This window comes from Blennius ocellaris, assembly GCF_963422515.1.
Source record: "Blennius ocellaris genome assembly, chromosome: 5".
NCBI classification, from domain to species: Eukaryota; Metazoa; Chordata; class Actinopteri; order Blenniiformes; family Blenniidae; genus Blennius; species Blennius ocellaris.
In genome coordinates, this window is record NC_137654.1 from 9,659,779 (window position 1) to 9,678,664 (window position 18,886).

Consider the following 18,886-nt stretch of genomic DNA (forward strand, 5'->3'; position numbering starts at 1 on the left):
TTTAGTCAGCACATAGCCAAAAAAGCCAGATGAGTGTGACTCATGCCAAAATAAACCAGTTACAAACAGGATGTTTGAAATTATGCCATCTTTATCTGGTCTGGATCTCATTTCAAGAGAAGTTGGAAGGTTTAATGTTCAATTATTTAAAGTGTGTGATTCTTAGTGGAAATTATGAATTGCACACCATTCAGGCGAACACGGACAAGGAGTGCTTTTAAAAGAATTCTGTTTAAGCTTGAAATGTTGTGTTTCATACTTGATTTTATACAGTTTATCAATATAGAATAAATATGATCACCAAAAATACTTTGGATTATTTTCTTTGTAGATTAAATATTGCAGTGAATTCCATCCTTGCCTCCTCCACTTCAAACATAAAAGAGCTTACCACGGTTAAAAGGGACAACTCAATCCTAACAAGCCACAAATCACAGAGAGATTTTCTCACAACCTACACATAAACCCACATCTCTGCTCCTCCGGAAACCTGCCGGTTTCTACAGTGAAAAGAAATCCGCTCCGAGAAACTCAAGGACTATTCATTAAAATCTACTTCAATTTCGACCTTTCACGATCCTCTCTTGTGACCCTATAGAAAGCCTCATCTCACAGAACTGAAGGCAGGTTACAAACAGTATTCAGATGATGGTAAATATTAAAGTTATCACTGCTCTCGGGCTCTAGTTCTCTATACAGCTACATGATGTGGTATTTGTTCTCATGTGTAAAAATATCACATATTACACACAGGCTCTGGTATTAATATTGATTCAAAATCCTGTGAATCAAGTGAGAAAAATCTCTTTTTTGGCAGCCCTGAAGGTGAAAATGTTTTATCCAACCTCAGTTTTTAAAAGGTATATCAAAAGGTAAACAGCTGTTATTTATTGCCTGCAAATGTCTTACTTATGACACTCACATATCATTTAATCTACAGTTTGTCCTTGTTATGCTGGTTTTAGCATTTGTACTTTGAACCAATATTTTACAATAAAATATTGTTTTAGAATTGAATGTTCAATCAGTTCTACTTCCAGATCAAAGCAATGGATACTGAAAACTCAGCCTCAAAACAACTGGATGAGAATATTGTTGTTGAATACATACTTGTATAAACTATAACTATCTCAGGTCTGTTGTCCTTAGCCAGCCACAATTTCGGAACATGTCGGATACTGAAAATATTTAACACTATGAATTTGATTTCTCAAAGACTGCCTCTCTCTGAATTTTCTTAACTATAGCTTAACAGAAGTAAACTCCCTGCAATCATCCCCTCGTTGAGTGAATTCCTTTCAGCGCCTTTCCAGAATATCTTCTCCAACCATCACCTACACATTCACGTTCACACAGTTATCACAGCCTCACAGTCATGTTTTCAGTTTAATGGAGGAAGCCACAGTCCCCGATGAAGGCTTAGGATGAACATGCAAATTCAAAAAGGTGACAAATTAAACCCGGGTGTTCTTACTGTGACTCACGGGCATCATCAGGTCAAAATGAATAGTGTCATTTCTCAACAACTACACACAACATTTCTTCCCATGCATTGAATTTGTTCCGACATTGTGGAACAATGATTTGTTTTACGTAAGATTTCCTACCACACTGTGTTATGAAAAAGCAGATTGATTTATTTTTAGTATTCAAGATGATAAGGAGATATCACTGATGAACATACTAGCAGTATAAACATACATAAACCCTTCATGGTAATACAAATATTACTAATACCATATTATTCCCACACAATAAATTATTTAGTTATCACTCTGCATTGAATTAACCACAGTACATTTGCAAGATGATGAATATGTGAGTCAGTAGAACCTGTTTTCATCCTAATTTGAATGTCAGTATCGTCTTCATTGTTTTTGTACAGAATAGGATCAGAGGATTCTTCTGAATGCGATGTGTTCATGTCCCTATTGCACTTTTATATCAAGTAGTAGAACAGGTAAAGTGGTTTAAAAAGCTAAATGTATTCCTATTCTCATTTGCTGAATAAACTTTATTAAATAGATATTTCACAGCAGTTTAGGATCTACTTTAGGGGTGTCAAACACATTTTAGTTTAGGAGCTCTCCAGCGCGCCCCAATGTGGCTCCCCACAGCATAAACAGAATAGATAAATGTGGAAAATAGAATTTCCCCAAGATATGATTGGTTAGTTAGTACAATAAAAATTGTTATTTGAAACACATTAAAATTTTAATTTTATGAATGTGCTACAGGAGCCACAAACCATTGTGACTAAACTTGTAAATTAAGTCACGTGATTCTGTATCAATACCAAGCATCATATCATATCTGCTTCCTAAATGGATGACCAAACTTGCGTTTAGGAACACCCTTGAATTTCTTATGGTTAGCTGTGAACACTCTGAGGTCTGAGATATAATAATCATACATTAACCAGAATGTGGGCTTCTTCCATTTGTTTTATATTGTTGACACAGGACTTGACAGGTGTCGTTTGGGAGAAACCGTCATACAAATCATGTCCTATTGATCATCTTCACACACTGAACTGCTGCATCTGGTGAGATTAATTCATTACGTAAGGCACAAGTGTTTTACCTTGCAGTTATAAATCATGTCACATTACATGCCTGTCATGTATGTAAGCATGTAACGTCGAGGGTATGTATCGATGCTTTCAGTATTCAGAGACTAATAGAAGAGCTGCAGTCTTGTGTTGGCTTATCAGAATGACAATCCATTGCAGACATGAAGCAGTAAAGCAATACAGATTGCCTCTTGTCATCTTGCAAAGCCTTCGCCTGAGAGGCAGCCCGTGTGTAACAAAGGTAAATTATGATGTATGCTGGCCAATATCACATGCACAATGTGAAATGATTCTCCCCTCCCAGTTTCATTATGTGAGTATGGTTGTTTGTGTGTGCTGTTCTTCCAGCCTTATTGGGACGTCGATTCATGTCACAGGCAGAGGGGACCATAGTTAAGGTGGATGGTAGCGTGTGTGTGTGTGTGTGTGTGTGTGTGTGTGTGTGTGTGTGTGTGTGTGTGTGTGTGTGTGTGTGTGTGTGTGTGTGTGTGTGTGTGTGTGTGTGTGTGTGTGTGTGTGTGTGTGTGTGTGTGTGTGTGTGTGTGTGTGTGTGTGTGTGTGTGTGTGTGTGTGTGTGTGTGTGTGTGTGTGTGTGTGTGTGTGTGTGTGTGTGTGTGTGTTCCACTGTATTCATGGGGATTAAACACGACCGCACACTGGCCTGTGGGTCTTGTAAAAACATTGAGGTCCTCATGAGGAATATCTATTAAGCCTGAGACATTGACATGTTTTAAGGTGAGAGTGAGGTTATATTCATGTTTCATTAGGAAGACAGTCAGGATTAGAGTAATAAAGGTGAGTCAAAACAATATCCCTGTAATTCCTATAAGGTACTGTGTTTATGCCTGCTCCTGTTTTAACTGCACTATTTCACCGTGTTTACTGTTTTACTCTGTTGCACCAATCTTATCAAAACAAATTCCACATATTATGTAAACTTTACCTGGTAATAAATTCATTGGTGAGGTGTCAGACAGTCACTCTTCGAATGCTTCTTCTATTTTGTAATTGTTTTTCAAATCAATTCTGCTCTCTACAGTTACTGGTGGTACTGCTACGTTGGTCCATATCTGTATGCTTTCCGGATATAAGCAGAAATACAGATGTAATGAACACAGAGTACCAAGGGAAGACTGTTTATGTTTCTCACAACAAGAACAGATTAACTTTAAGCCCCCATTTACGTGACAACATTTTCAAGTGAACAAAACATTTGTTGCATTTTGGGTCCATTCACGGCTAATAAGTTGGCACTTCTCAAGATTTAAAATCTTATTTTTAGACATAATAGATTATTTTGGCTCATTTTGAAATGTATTTACTTATTTTTTGTCCTAGATATTACAGTATAATCTTGAATATAGATTTAAATATAAAAACAAAAAATAATGTTCTGCAAAAACATAATGCTTATATCTTATATTCAAACTACCATTTCTGCTGTGTTTACATGACAGCAGTGCTTGGAGTGACTGAAAATGCAACTTTTTGAAAACACCTATTTAAATGGGTTAAAATGCAAAGTTTGAGGAATGCTCTGACACATCTATGTGTAAACAGGGTAAAACACTTTTTCTGAGACATTGCTACTGCTCATGTGCGCCACTACTGCAGTAAGTAGTTCTGCACATGCACAGATAGATGGACAGTAACAACTATGGTGGCCTGCAGAGTGCCATGACTCCATATGATACTTATGTACTTGAGAGTCGCCCATAATAGCAATCCAACTTGGTCGTCTGTCCACAGGAATGTGGATGTGGTTTCATGACAAGAACAACCAACAGCGCCAACTCGTGGCCTATCATGCTAACTACATTGTATTCAGCATTTCTGCTGTTTTTGTGTAAATTACATTGTTTTAAAAACATTGTCATCTGAATGCAAAGCTTTTCTGACAAATATATTTTAGCGGATTACTACTTTGTATCTTATAAAATGCTGGAATCCACAAATATGTAGTTAAGTTTTCAAATCAATGTCTCAACATATCGTGTGTGTGTGTGTGTGTGTGTGTGTGTGTATGTATGTGTGTGTGTGTGTGTGTATGTGTGTGTGTGTGTGTGTGTGTGTGTGTGTGTGTGTGTGTGTGTGTGTGTGTGTGTGTGTGTGTGTGTGTGTGTGTGTGTGTGTGTGTGTGTGTGTGTGTGTGTGTGTGTTTGTGACACACACAGCAATGGTGGAAGGTCACCTGTTTCCGCCCTTGGTGGGCATTGATGACACATTGCAGTGGTTACCTAACACTGTACATAAATAAAATGTTTACATGGAGATCACCGGCTGGGACCTGTACACAAACAATCCAAGGACACACAAGTCATTTCAACCACTCAAGTCTAAATGCAGTAAGTCATCTCTGGCAAATTAAGGCTGTGTGTGATGTTTGGGCTCGTTTAAAGAAGCAACTTCCCAGTTCATTGATTCTAACATGGAGAGACACTCTAGAGGAGCACAAGTGCCATTTTTCTCATAAAAAGCTGCAGAGAAACGGATAAAGTGTGGCGACAGTGTACAGTATGTCTCCATCTCTATTGCCTTACTGTCAGTGCACTCTGCAGTGAAAGCATGTCAGTGTACATACCATTACCAAAATGCTGGCTGCCTCCATCTGATCATTTAGACCTTTCTTGACAGGACTCTAGTCAAGAGTCGGATTGCTAATGGTTTCATTGATTGTTGGTTCTTATCACCCATCATCGACGAGGTCGGTGTGCTGCCACCAAGTAATGACACTGTTTAAAGGCAAATCTTGCTTCTTGGAACAGATGTCCAACACAAATGGGCTCCATCTTACTGAGACATGTTGTCATTGTGCCCCTGCAGAAAATGAGCAACATTCTGTAGTTAATCTGGTGATAATCGCGTTAACAGTTTTCCACATTGAAAATATGGCTCTCTTCATGTGGTATTGTGCTAAATGTTCCAAATCAGCTCTTGAAAAAATAAAAAAGGTGATATGACTTCAATTTCAGATGCAAAATAGTTCTTTGTACTATATCTGCTAAAGGTGGTAAAGCCATCTGCAAATCCCCAAGGTGCAGCAGAAAGTAAATAAGCCTTAGGTGCTTTGTTGCAATCATCTGACTTTTATTAATGGGCCAATCAATTCCTATTAGTATCAACCCTTCAATAGAAAGACCACCGTTGCAACACTTAACAAATTGGCTGACCTCAGGTTGAGCGTAAGAGTTTGGAGATGCCTCCTTTGCTGTTTCACTGAGAATTGTCACGGGCTGTTTAATAGATTACTTAATACAAGCTGTCAGGCAATAGCACAAATAAATTCATTTTTTTGCAGATATAAACACATGAGTAGAAGGTAGAGGAGGGGGAGCGTGCTTGCAAGATGCTTGGGACTCAATGCATCAGACATGTCCTGGCTTATCTGACACTCATTATTGGCAAATGGATGCACTTGAATCTAAGGAGACACTCAAATTTTAAATGTATATACTTCAAATATCCTTCTTAGAAGCTGGTATCTGTTCCTGAACACTACCAAATGAAGTGCTCTGATCTGCTCTATATCAAACTTCCACATGTTCAAAAGTGGAAAATGACCTTTATGTTCATCCTGCTGGTTTCCTAACAACCAACAGTTTCCCAATTGTAGCTTCTTTCTCACATTTTGGGATTGATTTTAAGATTTTACCCAGTACTTTTACTCACATTGCATCCCAGAAATGCTGACTCTGTATGTGCTGGTGCAAAGACTTAGGACCTGTCTTAGGACAGAAAGGATTTCAAGTGGATTTCAAAATTCTGCAAAACTTTTGCAGCATTTTGGGAGTCTGTTTACAACTAAAATTCTACAACATATAACTGTGCTCGGATATGCTGAAAGCAAAACGTTTTGAAAATGGCTCCCGAGGTGGAAAGCTCCAACTCCATCTCCATAAAATTGAGGGGAAAAACACAACTTTGCTCTGACTCCCTCTGCAGGTTAAACGAAGAAAATGCAACTTTCTTGTCTGTTCATAGCAAAGTCTGTGTACTTGCTGCTGTTGTGAATGTCATTAGCGTATTGTTCTCTGTGCACGTGTGTGGTTTCTTTACAAAAACAACCAACGGCAACCACTAGTAGCCCAACATGAAAACTACATCGTTTTGCAGTGCTGTGTGAACAGACATCATTTTCAAAGTATTGCCATGTAAACACGAAACTATTCTGAAATGAAAATGCAACAACGATGCATTTTCACTTAAAAGGCTGTACTGTAAATGGTGCTAAAGATCCTAAATTGGGACCCATACTGAAGACTAAGGACTGGGGGGGATCAAGCTCTTTCTAACAGGGCTGTTAACATTTCATGCTTTGTTTTTCAGTATCCTTTCTTTATCCATGTGCTTGGTTAGTGAAACACCTTTTCTAATCATTTTGTAAAAGTTATGTTTGAAGATGCTATACTAATAAATATAACATTGTTATTACCATTACTATAGCCATCTGACTGGAATCGTTTGCAAATCAAGACTTGATTCGCTTCATCATTGTCACACAAAAGATGACTGTAAATAGGAATACACAAACTTTACTTATAAATCCACATACAGCTAAATTTGTATACTTTTGAAGGCTTCAGTAGAGGAAAACCCTCAGTCCTTCCTGAATTAGGGCATCATTATGTGTCACAATCCTCAATGAAAAGGCTTTCCCCGTTTTTTTCATCAAGATATTCTTTCATCCACATGCCTCAGACTCACTCAAAATAAATTCTTGACTACCATCTAGTGGTCCAAGTCCTCTATTACACCCTCCTGCTGACATCTTTTTTGTTGTTGTTCTTTTTTTTTGTTTAAATAAAACACACCAAATATATATTTCAGTGATGTACAAAGTTTTTATTACTGAAGAAGATGAAGGTGCAGTTACAGGATAATGCTGATCTAAGATCTACAGTATCTTGTAAAACCCAACAGGTCCTTCCCATGGGTTGTACAAAACATGCCAGCGAGTTTTCTCTTTTCTGGAAAAATATGGATTGTGTGTGAACAGTCTCTTCTAGATGACAGAAATTGGTTGGTTACCATGTCCATGTCGCAGCAGTATTGATAAAAGTTATTCTGCATTTGCAAGAAATGTTCATGCTTCGAATGTTGGCATCAAGGAGGGCTCGATTTGTGACCTTCAGCTTTGAGGTCACTGAGCGTCCCTCAAAACACCTGAAAATGGACAGCCGTTGTTTCTATGAAATGTCTGAAATGAAAATATTGACTTGTGCACTTAGAAAATGGATTTGGTGTGACAATAAGGCAATGTTTGTAAAGGATGGTTTTTGATTGCCTCGCCTACTTTATATTGCATTCCCTCATTTAGTGCAGGACTGACATAACGTAGGAGGATCTAAATGCAATGTAGGCCGGACACCTTCAGCTTCAATACTGGGCTGTGTGATCAAAATAATATGAGCTAATGCTCATTTCAGGCTGCAGCACTAGACCTTTGATGTGCACATCTTTTGCTCAGATAAAACGGACCGTTGAAATTAGCAAGCTCGGGCAGCATTTTCATGATTGGAATTCAAGCAAAGCCCATTAAAGAAAAATAACATGTAGCTTGAGTCATGCACACACATTGTCATGTTTTGTTCACTGCTCTGTTTGTATAGAAGGGAAACAATGTTTGCTATTGACTTTTTTTTGCAGCTGTTTGGCTTTGTAGCCTGCTTAACACAGTCCTTAAAATCAACCACGTAACATGCCATGCAGGAGGTTCTCTGCTTAATCCACAGGAAAAGGATCTGCATTACTTTAAAGGGGAATTCGTCTGTAATGTTCCATAAACACCAGGCTGAATCACTGTGGAAAGCAAGCTTTGTTAAAAAAAAAAACTCTGCTAGAATCTAACTGATTAACATAGCTAAAGATTTGGCATCGTAACACCTCAAGTCATTCAAAAGGTATCGAAGTCATAAAGATATTATGCTAACCGCGTGAAAAGATTCAAGTGGTGTCTTCTGAGCATTAAAATGGTCTCTGTTAACGTAGGAAGTGCTGGAATATACTCATAACAAAAAGATAAAATGACATTCTTGTGTTTGTGTGATACAAATTCAAGTATAAGTTCAAATCAAGAGTAACGTTCACCACACTCTCATGTAGCAACTGACCCTCCATCATTCATGAATACAACATAAAAAAGACAAGACTTTCTGTTCAATCAGGACCTTGATGGAAACAGTGCAACTGTAAACAAGCCGAGCTTGTGAAGTGATACGTCACAAACAGAAAACATGAGAAAGGATTGTTATGAGTGTATTTTGACCCTCATCGTTAACTCAATGCCATCCGTTAATCCTAAACTGATCTTTTACACCTTCCTCCTCAGCTCTCTACAACTTGGCTGTGAGATCTCCTGATAAGTCTTGTGTTGGCAAATACAGCGACGCCTTTTCTCCCGGAATCACTTCAGTCCCGGCCAACCCCGCTCCCCACATGAGACTTCGCCGGTGAAGGACAGCGGTGAGGGGGCATAGAGGTCAGAGTCTGTGTCTGATTCTGCCTCGGCTATGAAGGGTCTGACCCTGGCACATAGTGAAGGTCCTGCTCCGGTTTCAGCTGGTGCTGCTCCTCCTCCTCCTCCTCCTCCTCCTCCTCCTGACCCTGTGAAGAAAGAAGGGCCAAAGAAGTCCTCTTTGGCCTGGGAGATGCTGAAGCCGCTGAAGGAGCGCTCCAGCTCCTCGTGATCCACGGACGGGATGGAGAGGGAGGTGTCGCTCTCCACTGCCGTGGCTTCCTGCTGGCACCTCTGCCTCCTCTGGCGCCTCCTGCTGTGGGAGCCGCTGTCCTTGCCACTCCCACCTTGACCGGCGGAGGAGCGGTCATGAACCGGGGCGGGAGGAGGAGGCAAGCGGAAGAGCATGGGCGAATGATCCCCGCTGCTGCCTATCGGCGAGGGGCTGTTGGCCACGCTGCTGCCCCAGGCGGGCTGGCTGAGGGGGTGCTGCAGCTGGTGCTGCCAGGAGGTAGAAGGGCGGCTGTTACTGCCGGACGGAGTGCCCACTGACTTCGCCACAGAGCGACCGAGCAAGGGATCTTTCTTTTCCAAGGACCCGTCGGAGCACGGGATATCCACCACTGTGCAGGTCTTCACCTCCTTCTCCTCCTTCACCTCTTCTTTTCCTTCCTTCTCCTCCTTTCTGTCCTCCGGGCTGTGGTAAGGCGGGGCTGGGTACGGCTCTTTTGAGTTGAAAAAGGCTTCTGTTTCAGAGCGAGGGATGCCCATACGCTGTACGTACACATTGACGAGGAAGTCCAGCTTTCTGTCCATACACACCACCTGCAGGCAGACGGAAAACAGCTCAGCATTTAATCAGGATCAATTAAAATGATGAATATTAGAGAAATAAGTTTACCTGTTTTTCCACTTTGACAAGACGTCCCATCATGCTCTGGTCATCCGCAGCATCTCCGTCAGCTTTAAGACCCTTACCAACTATTTGGTCAACTCTAGTGTTGAAGAAAAGTAACATTTTAGATTTTAAAAACCAAGAAAAGGGACTATGTCTATTGTAGAGTTGTACCCATGGTCGTTTTTAACTTAAGAGGTTGATGATGCCAAAAATGTCACATATTCTTACATGGGAATTATGATCATGATTCTTTTCAATGCGCTGGAATGATTAAATGATGCCCTGGCACAGACGTTTAGGTGGAGAGTGTGGACGCATGCATTATGAGAATAGGCAGCTCGTTACAAAACAAAATGTGAATATTGAAGGGACATTCACTCTGGGGGCCCAAAATGCTTTAACTGGCATGCTTCTGTGGTGCTTCATGCTTCATTTCCATTGCATCCTTTTGGGGGAGCTCTCCCTCTGTCTATCCACTATGTGCAAGCATCGAGGACTTAAACCCCTGTTGAGTGAGGCCTCGTGAAATGGCTCACTAACATTTACCACACATGTGTGCATGTACATATTGGGCTGCTGTGACTGGACACCATAAGCTAACAACTCAACATCCTCAACATTAACAGGAAAAACACACTAAAGACACGGCGTTGATCTTATACGTCAAGTGTGACTCTCTATCCTTATAGATGTGATTTAATGAGACAAGTCAAGTGGCCTCCCTCAAAAGGAGTTTTGTCGATAAAAACAATAAGGTAGCATGTTAATTGATTCAATATTTGTACTGTGGTATAAGGAGAGTAATGCTGATAAAAATGGTCATTCTAAAGGTGCAGTCTATTAACCTAACCTAGGACCTTCAGTGGACTTCTTATGGCGAGGTGTTGTTGGGGGAGGGGGCCCCACAATCATATCTATCCTGGCAAGGCACACAGAGACGATATGAGTGCAATGCAAAATGAAGCAACGAGGGAGAACAAGGTTCAATATATTCCATACACACAAGACATACGGTGGGTCTGACTGGCTCCACGGATGAAACGTGTATGCATTTTACTGTTGGAATATATTTCTTCTACATGTTAGACCTTCGGGGGATCAAGATGTGAGGAGCTCATTAGCGGGAAGGGAAAACCGATACAGAAAACAATGTGAATTACACATTCATTTTATATCCAGAATGGGTTTGTGACACATTCAGAGCTGAGAGAGTGAATCAAACTTAAAGGTATACAGGAGGATTTTCAGGAATTTTAGGAAAGAACCGCCCTCTCCACCATTTGAAAAAAATGCGCATACGCAACGCTGTACCTGCTCCCGAGACGGAACGCCTACTAAAACGCGTGCGAGAGACATGCACGAGCCCAGTTCTCCTCGTGCACGCTCTTTTTACAAGTCACAAGTCGGCATCGCTCACATAAGCTCACTTTACAAGAAGATTTGCACCAGAGGGGGTGAAACTGTGTAAAGATGTCCGAGAATAATGCGTCGGGTCGGCCACCGGCATGATGAGGACCGTGTGGAGTGAGCTGCGCGCAGGGACGAGCACGTACGACGGGCTTACGTCATATATCACCAGAATGATTGACAATTGGGAGGACCAGTTATTTTGATGATCCACCCGGAAGAAGAAAATCCTCTACTATACCTTTAAGTGTATATTAAAGTTACTGATATCAACCAGACCTGAATACAGCACATGTAATTGGACAAATGAAACAGGCAAATCAATGACTTGTGTGTCACAACATGTGTGTATCCAGTGACTCCAGAAACTTTGTATTAGTGGATGACATTTCAACTGTTATTAATAGCAGCTATGTGAGCCATCGTTAGAAAACCGTCTTAAATAAAACTCAAGGTGCACTTGCCTGGTCTGCAGGTTTTTAATGCGGGACAGCATGTCCAGGTGACCTGCTGAGTACTGCTCAATCACGTCCATGACGTCGTAAGGCCGTAGGCTCTCTTTGAACCTCCTCTTGGACACCAGAAACTTCATCACGCTGAGAGGGAAGGACACACCGGTGTTAGATGGTGAGATGAGAAGATACTTCACGACGGGCTTGTCAGAAAAGGACAGGAGTTATTCATAAAGGTAATGATGAGCCTCCTGTTGAGATGGAGCTTGAAATCGTGGGTCTCCTCTTCTCTCCTACTGTGACATGTCAAAACATCTTCTCTTAAAAAGACTTGATATATGATTTTTGCAACTTCACCTTCAGCTACTGTCATGAACTTTAGATCAGGAATACAAGTACTTTGAATATCCATATCGTGAAGAATGAGGTTCTTCACAATAAGGTGAGGAGCTCGACTCGCCAAAGAGCTTTAACCGTTCATAAGGAATTCATTCAAAAATATGGGGATGTAACATCAGCATCCCAGAATATTGCTTATGATAAAAAGATATTCTTCTTCTTCACAATCTCTAGAATTGTGACAAATTGTACAGCCTTAGACATATTCTAGAACTCTCATACATTCACGAGACTTTAACGTTCCAGAAATCTCATAAATTTGAGGACGAGCGAACGGCCGGACGGGCGGACAGACAGATGGACGGACAGACATCACACAAGTCTTGAGGACGAGGAACTTATGATGGTAAACTTCCACTGACCATTGATGTCAGAAGAAAAGGTAAAGGGCAGAATTCCTGGATGTTCAGTAATGATTTTTTCAGTATGAGGAGTGGAGCAATTGTTGCTGAAACAAAAATTAAGTTACTTCAGAGCAACACTGCAGTTGAAGGAATTAGTTTAATGTGTTACTTTGACCCCTAGGTTATATCAAAACGCAAATGTTTCTTTCAACTCTTATTCAGCATCGGTGACGGAGACATTTCTGCATGTTAAACCAGCTGATAATCAACTACTAATTTAATGAGAGCACATTGCCTTTTTTTCTATAGATGTGATCAGTAAGGCTTTCAGCATAACGGCATACAAACACAACAAGCTTTTGTTTATGGTCACACTTTGTGGAGCTACAAGGTGTACCATTGGGAATGAGAGGTACATTAGAGTGTAAAACTAGGTCAGAGCCTCTAATCCAGCACTGCCATCCTGGGAGACTTAACTTTCTCAAGAAACATCTTATCTTAGCCTCCTGGAACTTTACTATGAAAACAATCCAACTGTGGATGACACAAAGACCCTTGAGGCACTGTGATTAATATTAGCGTTTGTGCATGGTTTGAGCATTTCTGGGTTTAGGTTACTACGAGAACAGTAAACAAGTCCTTGAAGAAAAAAATTATAAAAAAAACAAAAAACTACCCAGTGATGCAAATCCTTACCAGATTGCTCTAATTGTAACCTTCAGTCCCGGTGGTAACTCTTGGGTGAGAAACTCGCAGTGGCAGCTCTTATCGTCCCCGATCTCCTCTCCTGGGAGGCTTGCTTCTGGAAAGCAAAGACACGGATGCAATTTAAGAATATTTCACCTGCTTTCTGGTGAGGTGGGTCAACAGCGGAAGCAAAGCAAGAGCTTTTCAGCTTGAAAGTAGGTGCAAATGTCAATCATCAAGTCGGTTTCAAGCCAGTTAGCCGGTTTGTGAGTGTCGTGAGCGAGCTTTGTGAAACAACAGAAAAACAAAAGACTCAGTGCAGAATTGAAGGATAGTGCTGATGTGACCAGAGCTTTGTCAAAATCTTGAAGGACAAGTACTCTCTTCCCACCACCAATTACGGGTTAGCATTGTCACTAGTTTATTGTGAGTTAGCCAAGAGGCCCTTTTATGGATTTTTAGGCAATCTGGTAGGGAAAGTGAAGTATCTTCATGCAACCTAAAGCAGGATTTTATGGGTAATACAGATGTGGGTTATTCTTTAGGATTGTCTTGGCTCCACTTGAAATGAACCCACTGTTAGCTTAGTTTGCTGCCAAAATGAATGAACAAAAAAAAAAATGTACTTCATAACTGTTGGTGTGATTTTTATCTAAGAAGAAAAAAGACTGAATCATTCCATGCTTGTTTTAGTTACTCATGCTTTGGAGCCTTCAATCACTGCAGAAAAAACATAGTCAGAAACAAAAATTATTCATTAAAAAACAAAACAGAAAAAGGGTTCATGTCAAGTGAGCATATTAGAAGATTTCAGCATGCAGCTATCTCAGTCCAGGTACAGCTGACTTTTCTTTTGATGTCTCCTTTTATAAGAGGCTGACCAACAAAATATCCCAAAGTCTTACTTATTAAACCTTCAATTGCTGCGAAAAGAGAGAGAGGAGAGACATGGAAGAAAGATTTGTTATGGAGACTAGCAAGATGACAATGGCAGACAAATCCGTTCCACACATGGAGACTTGTGGAATCCACTAAATGATTTCTGGGTCATGTTTGATTAAAAAAAGCCTGGTCACTCTAACCAGTTGCACATACTACAAAGCTTCATACAACATAGTAGTCAAAAAGACATCTTGACATTAAACTGTGATCATTTAAATTGAAGACAAGACATGTTGACTTGTCTAACCTGGAGAACACTTCGGTCCCAAGTCTTCATCCTGCATTTCAATCAGCACTTTAACATGCCATGAAGCGAAAGAAGAGAAACAGCTAATGAGAACTGGTTCAAATTGTTTAACAGAAAGGCAAAGAAATGGCGAGTGAGAGAATTATTTCTGTTGATAGTGACACAGTGGTCTTGATGACATATGGAGGCATTCAGGCTGTCTAGCAGTTAATGATGACTGGATACAGCAACACACAAACCAATGTTCCTCTGTTTTATCTGACAAGGGCAGAAATGTCTAGTTAGAAAGCCAGAATACACAAGTCTTCCTTGTGTCTTCCAGTACTGACAGAAACTATACAGACATTACTTAAACCAGGGGTGTCAAACATATTTTAGCTCAGGGGTCACAATCATCTTGAGTGGACCGGACCAGAAGAAAAGCATCAAAATAAACTTTAAATTCAGAGTAAAGTTGAAGAAAATGTCTATATAATTGCAAAACCAAACAATTACTGCCGAAAATTGCAACAGTCGCCACACAAAGCCAATTTCAATGAGACCTTCGGGTGCAAATTATAGTGAAATGTCTAAAAAAAAAAGCAAAAAACAAAACCTTCTCCTATAGCAGTTGTATTAAGCATGTTTTTACGAACTCAACCCGACAACATGGTTTTGGGGCTCAGGCTTTATGATAGCTGGCTTCATGCCATCAACACCGATGTCTCAGCTAGGATGTCAGTGTTGTGTTGTGTCTCCTAAGAAATTGTTTTTTAAAAATCTATGTTTTCTAAATGAATTTAAAAATTTGCTTGGAGCTTTTGCAGGCCAGTTTTAGCCCACACGCTTTATGTTTGACACCCCTTACCTTGACGATCGTCTGGACATTTGGGTCCACCCACAACTCGTGACAGCATACATCAATGTTTCTAATGTACTATGTCCTCACAAATCAGCTGACTTCACAACTGCAAAGGTATCATAACAACTGAGCATTAATCCAAAAAAAGATATCTACTAGTTCATCTGCGTATATATGTACTAGTGACAAATTAAAGAAAAACCTGAACGAATGATTCAAAAACAATAAATCATTCAGAATTAAAAGTCACTGCATTTGGAAGCTTTCCCAAACAGATTGTCCAATCAAGCTTTGTGACGTACATGAACCTGCATTCTATTCTTTTGTACAGTTTATTGTTTATTGTATAATGTTTGATACTGTTTCACCCACAGAGTAAATCCCATTTGATTAGATATGATGACATGTGTCTGATCTGTTCTCTCACAGAGGCTCCCTCACCCTCTGAGTTTTGGCGCGAGGCGCTGCCCCGGACTTTGAAGGAATGTTTGGGCCCTCGGTTCTTCTCCGTGAAGCTCCAGGTCTTGCTGACCTTGCTGGGGCTCCCCTCAGCACCGTCCTCCGGGCCCGGAGACTGGGCCTTCCCCTTGGCCATGGGGGCCTTGGAAGGACTGGGAAACACCTTGTCCTTGAGACTGGCCTTTCGACTACACAAAGCAATCAATCGTAGGTCAAAATATGATTTTTTTTTTCCCTAAACATTTTTTATTAGCAGTGTTTTTGTTTTTTTTTATGTATCATTTAGTATGAAGCATTTGCCGAAAAACAGCACAGCAATTGTAAATCTTACCTCCGCAGAAACGTAAAATGGGTAATGTCCTACATCAGAAGGAGCCATGTCCACATACGAAAATAGTGGAGCATTCAGTGGGTCAGGCAAGCAGCAGGAAGCTACAAGCAGGCATGCATGGGAAGCAAAGTGACACTGCGCGTCTGAAAAGGAAGAGCTGTGGTCTCACTCTATGTGAAACAATCACACACACAAAAAAAAGAACACAGATCGTGCAAAAAAAGAAAAATCACCATCGTAGTGTATCATATACTCTGCCTGGGAATTGTTAGATGCTCAGCGATACGCACCTCGTCTGCTGAACACAACCTCATAAATGCTGATTCAGCAGCAACAAAAAATAAAGGCAGCAAGCAAATCAACAGCGTAAAAAGACATTGCTAAACAGAAACCATAAATCAACTGTGACAGGGCGGTAAACAGGGATCTTCACTGAGTAAAACTGTAAAAAGTGTGTAGGCCTGTTTAATGTTATAGGTGGAAACCTTTGAAATGGTATAGCTTTCTATGAGCTTGTGGTTTGCTACTGTGTTTAAACTGGGGAAACAAAACAAAAGTAGGAATGGAGGGAGACACACAGACTTGCAGTGCAGTTGTTAGTATCTGTGTAGCAACTATACCTAATTGTTCTCGGACAGCACCCGCAAAGTCTGTCTTTGTGCGCATTTTCATTACTGCAGTGGTTGGCAGTAAAGGAGACACAAAAAGATATCGTAGCAGTGGATAGAATCACAAAAACAGCAGTGTGTGCCATACTGTGGTGCCAGTAACACTTTATTCTAACCGGTTTGTTGGCATTCCTGTCAGAAACTTGAGCGTCTTTTGTCAATTTGGTAAAATTTAAACTTGAATAAGCAATTGGCTGAATAGGAAACACTCAGTCATGATAAAGTGTTACTACATTGTCAAGTATTACACTTGTTTCAGTGTGACAAAAGTCAAGCAAGGCTCTTAAAGTGGTCAGGATCACTTTTTTCTGTTTGTCCTGAGGTGATGCTGAAAGCCAGAGTATCAAAGAACAGCTCATGGGTGAATATTTAGGAAAGCCATCGGTTTGGGAGTGAGGCCAAAGAAGTCGGCTGATCTTTGAGCGCTGTGTGAGCAAATGCAGCATGACCATTCTTGAAGGAGGCACAGCCACATACGACACCCCCCCACCCCACCTACACACAGACGCACGCACGCGCACACACACACACACACACACACACACACACACACACACACACACACACACACACACACACACACACACACACACACACACACACACACACACACACACACACACACCAATACACCAATAATCCACACACTCCCCCAAGAAAAGTTCCTTGGCAGCAGCTCAGAGCAGTTTGGAGGAGAAGCCAGAAGAAAGTGAGGGGGTAGATTTTAAAGAGACGATCAGATCACAGACCTGGGGGAGGTTTCTGTCTGGGACTCCTTCCTGTGAGGGAGAGGAGACACTCGGTGACACACAGCGCACGTCAGCCATACATTACAAAGCATGCCATTATCCAACAACACTCCAGATTGAGCTGAGTCGGAGCTGAAGAGAGAAAGTCAGAGGTCAGGAATGAAAGACGTGACAAAAAAAATGGAGAGAAAAACACCTAATCTGTCACTAAAGCAGAGGACGCAAAGATGTCGAGTGTGAAAACTTACTCATTTTCCAATTGCAATAACAGTTAATGTATATTACCACTTGGGGGCAGTGGAGGCAAAACTTAAATAATAGTAGTCATTTGCCTTTTTCCACATACAGCAAATACAGTTGGTGGTATTCGAGAAATTAATCTATAAGTGAGACTTAATGAGGAAAAAAGATATTTAGTTTAAACTTGAATTTAGATTTTTTTTTGTTGTTTGTTTTTTGCTGAGAATTACCACTATATCACAGTTTTTAATAACTTAGTTGAGAGCTATTCTCATTAGTGGCTGAAAATAAAAACAAGCGAGTTCTAATATTGTACCATTGTGACACATTAGCTGAGCTTTCCGCACTGTGTGGGTCCGTCTAATGACTGCTTCACTGAAGTTCAGCTATAATTGCAGGAAGATTTCTTGTAAGAATGTGAAAGAAAATCAACAAGCAGCTAAAATAAACTGTAAAAACACGCCTGCTGCTGTCTGCATGTTGCATTATATAACAAGTATATAATGCTGGTAATTCAGCCATTCAGCTTCAATTAATTGAGAAATAATGGCAGCAAGCCTCTCACAGTGAACATGAATTTGAGATATTAATTTTGAGCAGTAGAGAGAAAGACAGCAGCTCTGCTCCGTTAGAACCATTTTCACAAATACAATACTGTATTTAACCGGAAGCCTTACTCGCAGTAAGTATGCACCTGTCAAATGCAATACTGTTAAATCAACCTGTTACTTCTTAAAGTGTTATTAACAACCTTTGGAGGTGCAGAAATCAATAAAAAGAGTGATGCTTCAATAGAGCCGAGAGGAAGTGCAGCAGATTGTGATAAGGCTCCCTTTATCCTCATATGGGACTCCTTCACTTTTAATCCAAAATGCATCATTTGCATTTTTAAATGTAGCATATTGTTACATAATTAAAGTGGACTTTCTGGCTGATATTTCGAATTGTTTTCAAACTCTAAAACTTAAACCTCTTTTATTTTTTCAACCAAACTTAAAGAGTATTTCGATCCTATTTCCTGCAGGTTGAACTACTTCGACATGCTGCTAATCGAACTGTAGGAAAGTCCCACACAAGATAGGGATCATCATGCCAACAGCTAAGATGTGTTCAGCTGAGATAAAGAGGAACAAAGACCTTGATGTCTTTTTAATACTTGCTTGTTACATCATACAAACTCAGTAAAGCAGGAGGTG

General features: G+C 40.5%; 1 protein-coding gene across 1 annotated transcript; it reads right to left on the reverse strand.

Annotated features, from left to right (window-relative positions):
- Positions 1-8,975: 8,975 nt before the first annotated feature.
- LOC308130162 (potassium voltage-gated channel subfamily KQT member 2-like) lies at positions 8,976-15,838 on the reverse strand (the record flags this gene model as incomplete). The annotated part of the gene is made up of 7 exons (XM_080496361.1): positions 8,976-9,851; positions 9,928-10,021; positions 10,793-10,843; positions 11,796-11,927; positions 13,223-13,328; positions 14,403-14,450; positions 15,685-15,838. The coding sequence occupies 7 exons, from the start codon at positions 15,836-15,838 to the stop codon at positions 8,976-8,978; spliced, it is 1,461 nt and encodes a 486-aa protein (XP_080352487.1).
- Between the last annotated feature and the right edge of the window lie 3,048 nt (positions 15,839-18,886).